This window comes from Cucurbita pepo, chromosome LG01 (genome assembly GCF_002806865.2).
Source record: "Cucurbita pepo subsp. pepo cultivar mu-cu-16 chromosome LG01, ASM280686v2, whole genome shotgun sequence".
NCBI classification, from domain to species: domain Eukaryota; kingdom Viridiplantae; phylum Streptophyta; class Magnoliopsida; order Cucurbitales; family Cucurbitaceae; genus Cucurbita; species Cucurbita pepo.
In genome coordinates this window covers 19,822,801-19,832,466 of record NC_036638.1, presented here as the reverse complement: position 1 = coordinate 19,832,466, position 9,666 = coordinate 19,822,801, and the positions used below count along the sequence as shown (strand labels likewise).

Sequence of the window (9,666 nt, the reverse complement as noted above, 5' to 3'; positions counted from 1 at the left end):
TTCTTTGTAACAGAAACCGCTCCCCCGCCGAAATGCGCCCCAAACTACCATCCCCATCTGCTAAAGTACAAACCCGAATCTGAGCAAATTCAAAACTTGAAATCGAGGGCAATTCCAACAGAATCGGATTCAACGGAGAAGTTTTGTGTTGAGTTGATCTTCTGTCCTCCCTCTGCTTCATCTTGTTAATCCGAGCTTGAAGTTTTTATATTTATTCGGCTATGGAGGACGAAGAACAGGTACTATCAGTTCAGCATTTTGGTTTTACCATTTGGTTATCTTCATTAACCATGTCAATAACCGGAAATACTATTTCTCTACTGATGCGTGTTTGCTTGTTTGTTTCTGATTCCCGATTTCCGAAATTTGGAAGTCGTGGAATCCTTTTTGTCTTTGTGCTGGAAAACATGGGATTTTTCGTTTTTTGATTCTCTTTGCGTGTTGCAGAAAATGGAGGCGCTCAAGAAGGCTTATGCTGACATAATTCTGAACACGGTGAAGGAGGCAGCGACTCGCGTACTGGTATCCGAGCGCGAAGCTCGTTATCTCCAGCAGGATCTTTCTTCTTTTAAGGATGAGTCGCTCAGGCTGCTCCTTCGCTTGAAGAACATGGTCGATTCTAAGGTAATCTTTTTTAGCACTATCTTCACTTTCGTCTTCTTCTTTCTTGTTCATTCTCAAAAATTTAAAATTCATTAATCGATTATGCTTTTGTAAATTGCTGTGCATTTGTGAATTTTATTAATGTTTCTTCTGGATACCCTTATTTTATCATCGTGTGTCTCTGATGGTTTGTTAGCCCGCTATGGTTTTTTACACTGTAAGGTCCCACTATGCAGTGACCTGTTATCCATTGATTTATTTGGCTAATTTGTTCATCTGTAAGACAATGGTCTTTACAATTACCAACAGAAAAGGTGTCATTGTTATAAAATACATAAGTTTCTGACTGAATTGTATTCAGAGGAATGCCTTTATCAGGCAGCAACACACTAGAATCTAGCTTCAAACTGATGGAACTAAGAGCCAAATAGTGATATTGTATGGTAATCGCAATGGAATTCGAAGTACGCCAAATTTTTTGCTTAATTAGCTAGATTTGTATTTCTCACTATTGGCTTTGGCAACTCAATTTTCTTCATTTATGATAACTTCTGTGTTTGTGTGTCGCTTGTGAGTTCATTTGAAAATTTGTGGCTACATTTCAGTTTTATGAAGTCTCTGGAACCATTAGTAGAATTAAGTACTTGAAGTTGATGGCATCTAAATGATGAACGTAATTGGATTCTTTTGCATTACCCTTCTCACAATTAAATTTCATACCTTTGGAGTTATCAAACCTACATTCTGATTCAGCAAAACCATCGTTGAAGATGAACTGAAATTTCATGTTTTGTTGATTTTAGTTTATTGCAAATGGCTAGAGTTCTAACCCCTACATATAGTTCAAGGCTCTTCCCCATTTAAATGTGGTTACCAAAATCAATCACTTCGGGCTAATAGTCTGTGTCAATGAGATTATGACTTTTAATAATTTACATTAGTTTAATTGAAATCTTATACTAATTTCTTATAAGTTATCATTTGTTTCCTTTTCAAAATTATGATTAATGTTGCTTAACAAGTATGTTAAAACAAGTCAAGATTCATAAAGATAATAAGAAATTCGGTGGAGTTTGATGTTTGTTGAAGAATTAAGTTTTCTTTTTCAAGCAAAGAATTTATGATAGTAAGCCTTTACATATATATATATTTTTCTTACATCTTTTAATAAGAAACATATGATGTATCATAAACAAAAAAAAAAAAAAAAAAAAAAAAAAAAAAAAAGGGGGTTGGGAGTTGAAAGAACCCCACACAAAAGAGAGCTACATAATCAAAGCGACAGTTTCATAGAATTTTAGATTTGCATTTAAACAACTTTCCTCCTAGACTTACACAGGCTAGAGATCCACCTTATCTGGAAGACATATGGCCGTACCGAAGTCATAAGGTAGCATCAAACCCTTTGAACATAAGGGCAATGGAGAAGAATATGATCGAGTGCCCCAGCCTCTTAAAACAAAAGCGGCAGAGACAGAAGGAGATAACCCAACTTGGGAACTCCCCTTGTAACTTTTCAGCAGCATTAAGACTTCTACATTGAGACCAAGTGGAGAATTTCACTTTCTTTGGGACTTTTAACTTCCATCTATAATTCACCAGGGGGTTTTCATCTAGGCTTTCAGCTTGCTATGGTTTATAAAGGCTGACTGGTGTAGATTATTTTATTAAATGCTAGAAGCAACTCACTGGAGTTGTTAACAATGCATTTCAAACACATTGGAAATAGGTGAAAATAGTCCAGATATTTGAATTCTCAAGTTCACTAGTTGCATGCTCTCAGAGTCCATTGATGTGTTTATAAGACTAAAACCGTGGAATAGGAATTTTAAAAAGGCCCACTTTTTACCTTGCTTGCATTACGGAAGCATAGCCAATTAGTCCTGGTTTATTATTGTACTGGCCATTTCCAATTTTGCAATGAACTGAATTGATTATCGATCTAACATGGGCAAAAATAGTATCATTATTATTTTAGTAGCCATTTCTAACTGCTTTTCTTATTTCATCCAAATGAACGTAACACTTTCCTTCGCAGATGCGTGAAGCAGAAATTACATCATTATGCCAAAGGAGAAAAGTGGAAGAGCTTGAAGCAAAACTTCATGAGGCGGAGGATGTGATAACAGATCTTAGAATACAGTTGAAAGAGGCACAATTCCAGTTGGAGAAGGAGAAAAAAGACAAAATGCAGCCTTTGGAAGGGATGATTATGAATAAAATTACTCTCTCTAGTCAGTCTATCCTTGAGCCAGATTCTTCCTGTCCTTCCTCATCAGAACTGCAAACAGTGTCTTCTAATTTGAGGAACACGAAGATGGAAAAGATAGCCCATGCAGTACATGATAGTGTGCCAAAGTCTGTCGAACATTCATCTGTTTCTCAAGTGGACATTGTCCACGCTCACGATTCTGACTCTTCCTCCATGGTAGTGAGAACCAAGGAGCGCAGATCATATGGGAAGAGATGCACCCAGAGAATTCGTGCATTAGAAAGGAATTACCTGGATTATAGCTTACCTCTAGGTATTGATGTAAAAGATAACCAAGTCCTTGAGGAAAAGGAACCTTTAGTAAAAAAGAAGGCCAAGGAGGAAGGAGGCCTCTCTACCAGAATTGGAAAGACAGATATAGGGAAGAGGGTGCATGGTGCTGTGTTAAAGAGATCTGTAAAGCTCCATACATTAAGAAGGACGTCTCAATTTGGAAAATGTAAAACTGGCTCTTGCAGGTTGCATGGTAGTCAACTAACAAAACCTCATTATCCATCATGCATCATTTCCCTTTGCAGGCCATATTTGAAAGATGATGACGTGAGATCAGATAATAATGAATATTCTGCACCATCTCTGATGGCTGATAGTGGGAATGTGGGGAAAAAATCTTGTTTGCCGGAGGAGCATAAAACTGACAGTTACAGCGGTGCAAGTGGAAATTCTAATGGGAGGCAACCACAAGGGAACATGAAACGTGGGAATTTAAATGGTCACTCGCCTGACCAGCCAATCATTTCTTGTGACAAGTGTTTTTTCCTGTCTCCATGTACGACTTCCACTAATCTAGTTAATGATAACGGGAAATCTGGTGATGATCATTCCAAAACTAAGCATCGGAGCAAGATGAAGAAATTAACCTGCTTGGATCCAGGACTCACATCATCCGGAAGTTATGTCGACTCTACATCAGTGCCTGCTAGTGTTACTGCCAGTGTTAAGGTCAATAGTTCCGAAGTTCTCGAGAATGCAGCAAACAGTAAGAAAGAACTGATGGCATTGACAGTGAAACAGGAAAGTGATGAAATAAGGAATTTGATTTGTCCAAGTTTCAAGTTGAACTCTGAAATAAATCCTAATACGAAATACGGGCAAATATGTGTAGATACGAACTGCTCTCCTTGCCAAGTAGACAAGAAACACCTCAATTGTACTAGACAAAGCAAACGCAAGAGGGAAGCCATGGGCATTTCAGATGAAAATATTTCTCCTGAAAAGAGAAATGGAAAAAGGAGCTTGGGTGAAAAACTAAAATTTGAGCCTCAGTTTGAGAGGACTGACTTGAACAGAGAATCGACAAGGGAGAGTCGACAGCTATCTGAAGTTGCTCGCCAGGTTGGTTACACATTCTCTTTTGCAATTTTGAACGTGTGATGAACTGGCATAAGATGTTGAGATTTTATTTAGAATGGGGAACAAAACTCATAGTTGTTTTAGCCTGCAATATTTTGGATGTTTTACATGGTGAAAACTCATTTTAATGTTCTCTTAGGAACAGATGGCTGACTCCTTAATTGAGTTCAATATTTTCTTCTGGCATTAGCCCAAGTCAGCTTTTTGGTTACGAATGTTAATCATTCTGTTGCTCACTTATTAATTTCAACCAGGAAAAGGAAAACATCTCACTTTATTTTCGAACTGTTTTTAGGAGGTAGTTGGTTCATGGGGTTGGGAACTCTGAGTTTCTATGATTTATTTTAGATTATGCAAGGAATGAGTTTTAGAAGTTTATTTGTTTAGCTTCTGGGTTTGCATTTATGGAAGCTAGTGTCTAATTCAATACAGTTAGTGGACCAACTAACTAAGTAGGAGATTGGAATAAAAAAATCTACTGACCAAATATAAATTTGTGTACAAAAGGCAATCCAACGGATCCAACACCCTTACCCTAAACACCCCTTGAGAGTTTAGTTTAGTTTTTAACATTCAACTAGAAAAGGTTTGAAACAACTTGTACCATTGAATTCTTTTTCTACTATTATTTAGTAAGACTCTAGTGCTGGTTAGGTTACTTGCAAATTGCATATACTTGATGCGGTTCTGTCCATATACTCATCATTTGGTTGGTTCAGATCCTAAGTGCTTGGTTACAATTTTCTGTAACTTCCTACTTTTTTTTCCCGCAGCTCATATCTTTGTCTAGAGAAAGATGGTAGTAATAATGGTGATTTCTTTTCGGCCCTCAACACAATCAGAACCTGGATATGATTGGCCATCCAACACGTCGGTTCTCCTCACAGTTCTTCAGAATTTACTTTTCCAAGGAATCCACAGGTTGGTGTTTAGCTTCACATAGTTTGTAGCTTGCTTTCTAATGTTTGGTTTAATTTATTGAAAAAGAAAAAATCAATAATAAAAAGCATCAGGAATATCTTCAGCTTCAATGTAATGATGGCGTGTAATGAAACAAGTAGGGTCATTTTGTGATGATCTATGTAACTCAACATGCTTTGAAGCAAGCATGCCTTCGAATTTTTATTTCTACTTCTTTGAATTTTTGTTCTATCATCATCAACTATGCATTGACATTACACTGCTTTTTTCACTGATGAAAGGTGAGACCTTTTAGTACCAAAATGAAAGAAGTGAGATCTTTTGCAGGTGTTTTTCACTTTCCCAGACACATCGGATTCTTTGTATAGCTTTTTCCACTCTGTTATTTTCTTACAAGATTTGGTTGAGAACGAGATTTCTGATATGATATGAACTTTACAAGGACTATTTTATCTCCAAAATGAAATTTGAAGAAAATTAGAGATATTACACAGAATATTGACAGTGAAATTAGTTGAGGTGCACACAAGATAGCTCACACACACTCATCCATATAAAAATTCTTATAATAATGATGTATGCCTTATTGAATTTTTATTGGTCGGAGTCTTTGTTGACATTAATGTTTTTTCTTCCAAGGTGAGGAGCCAGAGGAGGAAAACTGATGCTAACACCAAGGAAGACTTGTTTGGTAATGAACAGATACATATCCAAGTCATATTTAATATTCATTATTTTTATTTATAAATTATAAGGGACCAAATATATAGTTAAATTAAGTATTTGTTAGAACACCTTTCAACTTGTTGCGAGAAATGCTCTTTATGTCCTTCCGTTTCATTTTTTTGGTTAAATAGTTTCATTTATTCTATCATTCCTTGGTAATTTCAATGGCCACACACACACACACACACACACACATTTTTTTTAAATAAATCAAATATATATTTTTTGGACACAATTCTTTATATAAAAAAGGCTACTAGAAGTAGGCTCTCTCCTATTCCCAACGAAGCTAAGAACACATGAATTAGGCATCCGAGAAAGACAAGGAATGAGCACGCCAGGACCCAACATGAGTACATCCATTACTTCGATCCTAATTCCTAATCCTATGTTGGAGCAATCATAAACTAAACCCAATAGAAAATATAAAAAAAGAAAGAAAAGGGAGTGAAAGTTGCAGGCTTTAGCATATCTATGTTTTCTTGTCCTCCCCAGCAGCTGCACCTTGTCCCTTTGATATCATTAAAGCCTGCTGCTTCCAACGGTGGTCCACACCCACCCCACACAACCCAACAAATTCAAACCAATTCCTTTCCCACCATATATACAAACACAGCAGGATTTGAGAGTTCAATTTTTTTAGTAAGAATCGTCAAACATGTGGAGGGCGGAGGAAGGTTGCAGGGAATCGAAGCAAGGAGAGGTTGAAGATAAAGATTGTATAAGCAGAGGTGTGTTGTCAGCTGGAACGACATTGTTAATGGCAGCTTGTTTGAAGAGAGCTGTGGTTCTGTTCTTCTTGGTTGAGCAATGGCGGATCTGGGTGTTCCTTGCGTTGAATCTCATCCTTGTAACAATCTTCTTCACTTCCAGTCCTGCAAGTTACGGTGAAAGCCAAACCCCAGAGCCGATGAAGAAGAAGAAGATTAGAAGCAGCGAGCCTGAAAAAGTGGAAGAAGTTGAGATCAAACAGCAGGAGATGGATAAAGAAGAGGAATGTGAAGAAGATGAAGAAGAAGAGGAAATTGGGTTGTCGAAAGAGGAGTTGAATGAGAGAGTTGAAGCTTTCATTGTGATGTTCAAGAAGCAATTGATTTCAGATGCGAGAAAAGTGGGAAGTAGACGAACCCCATTGAGCTATAAGAAGACTCAATAGCCAAATTTGGAGGGAAAGACCGAACACTATCTCAGCTATGCCTTAACCTTTGACCTAACCGTTACCCATTTTGCAACAACGAAGGAGGACATTGAAAGACTACGGAAGCCAAATGAAAATGAATCCTTTTCTTTTCCCTTCGGTCTAAGCTTTTGGGATTGGAATGGAGGACGAAAATGAAAATGAAATGAGGATGTTTTTTTAGTTATTTGGCGAGTTTCAAGAGATTAAAAAAAAATGTAACCTTGAAGCATAATTTTGAAATATTTAAGCAAATAAGATTTTAGCACTCATCCAAGTTTTTTGTTCGTATGGATCGTTATCGATATAGGTGCAATATTTTTCTTTGTAATTATAGGTAAAAAGTCGATAACAAAATTCAAAATTCAAAGGTGGAAGTTCTTTTTGTAGAAGGATGGTTGAAAATATAGCAAACTCAACCAACATAACATATTAGCAAATTAGCAAACCTTAGAACTATTTGCAAATCCAGCAAAATTTAAGCGAGCCCATATGAAAAGACTAAAAACTCCTTTTATCACTCCGTTGATAAACTACAAATGGGAGTAAAGTCTCTAAGTGCTAGAGTTACGGTCATCTTCTATTAACGACCATCATCTAACCAGAGATTGGCTCATAATGGTGAAATATTTAAATTTTTGATTTTATAGTAAATATCGGATGAAATTAAAATTAACCAAAGATGACTTGAAAAGAATCGTATTGACCCCAAAAACATAAGGACAGCGGTTATACAAAGTTAAATTTTATCCTTAGAATTTCTAAAGATATGTTTGTTCCTCCCTATCTCTAATATACTTTTTAGTTAATTAATTTTTTTTATTATTTATTTTTAGCAATTTTGAGGAGATAATGATAATGACTATAAGTCAAAACCACAGGATTGGAGAGGGGGCTTTTACGTAGTATCAGCAATTAATAGGGGGGCGAATGCCACGCTGGCAATCGTTTTTCTGTTGGTTTCTCTAATGTCTTTTTCCGCCCTTTCGTATACAACAATTTCCCCGTCCTCTTCTTCCAACAGAAAGTCCAAACCCTAGAGAGAGAGAGAGAGAGAGAGAGAGAGAGAGAGAGAGAGAAAAAAACCGTTCTCCAAGGGATTCTAATACTTCTCTTCATACATTAAAATTGATGAGAAAGATGCAGAATTAGAATCGAAGTTTTTGGATTCTGTTCACGGACATTCACGAATGTGTGCGCTATAATGCGGGACTTGATTTGGAGTCCCTGATTTTTGTGAAATCCGTCAAGCCAACCGACTTTTTTTGTGGGATTTGATTTTGCCAAATGATTCTGTGATCTCACATTGAAATTTGTTTTCGATTGGATTCGAATTTGAGAATCTGAATTCCATTATACGAGAATCGAAGCGGTGAGGGGTTTCATTTGAATCCGTGAATGGTTTCGAATCCAGATCTTGTGTTCTATGCCTGCATTGCAAGAGGAACTGTAATCCTTGCTGAATTCAATCGAGAGCCGAATCTCAATGATTTGGCTTTCAGATGCATCGAGAAAGCTCCTCCTCATCACTCAACCTTCTCTCATACCGTCAGAAACAGAGTGTACACCTTTTTGATCGAAGGTCCCTTCGTTTATTTTGGAATCTTCCATGAGGACCTTTTCAAATCGGAGGTTTGTGGTTTCTTAAACCGCTTAAGGCGAGCTTTCGAGGAGTTCATCGAAAGCGAATTACGCAAGGGTTTCGAGAATTTCACCTCTAATTGCTTTCAATCGCAGTTCGATTCGATTTTCCGGCGTATCCTAACGTCGAATCAGGACCAGACGTCGTCGGGCTTGGATTCAGATAAAAGAAAGAAGACATCGCTTATTTCGAAGTTCTCGAAACCCTGTAGCCTAATGAAGAAGAAGAAGAAAGTGGTTGGAGATGCTAATAGCGAAGAGGGAAAATACGCATCAACTGTGGATGATTCTGTGGATCTGTATGACGATAACAATGGTTTATGCAGTAGAGATATCACATTGCTGATGCAAAAGAATGGTTCATATGAGCGTCAGAAAGCAAAGCAAATATGGCGGAAGCATGTTTGGGTTGTTCTGTCCATCGACTTGTTTGTATGTCTGGTTTTGTTCGCCATATGGCTTTGGGTTTGCAGTGGCTTTCAGTGCATTGAGAGCTGAAATCCTGATGAGTTTTTATGGGTTTCAATCCTTGATTGGCAGAAATGGGCATTGGAATGATAATCACCGATGGTTAAAACGGAGACGATTGCTTCACCAAGAGCGGTGGCGATGATTCACGTAAGCTTCAAGTTATTTTTTACTTTGCTGGTAAATATTTATGGGTTTCTTGATTTCTGTTCATACACATCATGTACGATTCTCAAAATTGACAAAAACAAATCAATGGAGTTCAGTTTATACGAATGAAAATAAAGATAGTCTCTGTTTTGGGCATTTCTCAAACCTTCAATCTGAACATGAAATTGGGATTCTGTCAACGAAGATATCATCTAAACTTGCTTCGAAACGATTCTTGAATGAATGCTTCTTCAGTTCGTGAAAAGTTATTTTTATTTATTTAAGGATTAAATACATATCAAGTCCTACTGAAACTTGCAATAAAATAAAACATCTCAACATCTCAACATCTCCC

General features: G+C 37.1%; 3 protein-coding genes across 3 annotated transcripts; all 3 read left to right on the top strand.

Annotated features, from left to right (window-relative positions):
• LOC111787938 lies at positions 1 to 5,989 on the top strand. Its single transcript, XM_023668044.1, has 5 exons — positions 1 to 239; positions 448 to 624; positions 2,642 to 4,210; positions 5,002 to 5,149; positions 5,789 to 5,989. The coding sequence occupies exons 1-4, from the start codon at positions 222 to 224 to the stop codon at positions 5,029 to 5,031; spliced, it is 1,794 nt and encodes a 597-aa protein (XP_023523812.1). The 5' UTR covers positions 1 to 221; the 3' UTR covers positions 5,032 to 5,149; positions 5,789 to 5,989.
• A 134-nt stretch (positions 5,990 to 6,123) lies between these two features.
• Positions 6,124 to 7,242, top strand: LOC111777308. Its single transcript, XM_023656847.1, has one exon. It carries the CDS (start codon positions 6,534 to 6,536, stop codon positions 7,029 to 7,031), a length of 498 nt encoding a protein of 165 aa, XP_023512615.1. The 5' UTR covers positions 6,124 to 6,533; the 3' UTR covers positions 7,032 to 7,242.
• Positions 7,243 to 8,094: 852 nt separating this feature from the next.
• Positions 8,095 to 9,528, top strand: LOC111809666 (phytolongin Phyl2.2-like). Its single transcript, XM_023696045.1, has one exon. The coding sequence runs from the start codon at positions 8,451 to 8,453 to the stop codon at positions 9,189 to 9,191; it is 741 nt and encodes a 246-aa protein (XP_023551813.1). The 5' UTR covers positions 8,095 to 8,450; the 3' UTR covers positions 9,192 to 9,528.
• Positions 9,529 to 9,666: the final 138 nt, after the last annotated feature.

Excerpts from the sequence above, each read along its gene's own strand:
- LOC111787938 (XM_023668044.1), top strand. Across the intron at positions 625-2,641 it reads AGAACATGGTCGATTCTAAG|ATGCGTGAAGCAGAAATTAC; the intron begins GTAATCTTTTTT and ends TTTCCTTCGCAG. Across the intron at positions 4,211-5,001 it reads TATCTGAAGTTGCTCGCCAG|CTCATATCTTTGTCTAGAGA; the intron begins GTTGGTTACACA and ends TTTTTCCCGCAG.
- LOC111777308 (XM_023656847.1), top strand. The coding sequence starts at position 6,534 with ATGTGGAGGGCGGAGGAAGGTTGCAGGGAATCGAAGCAAGGAGAGGTT.
- LOC111809666 (XM_023696045.1), top strand. The coding sequence starts at position 8,451 with ATGGTTTCGAATCCAGATCTTGTGTTCTATGCCTGCATTGCAAGAGGA.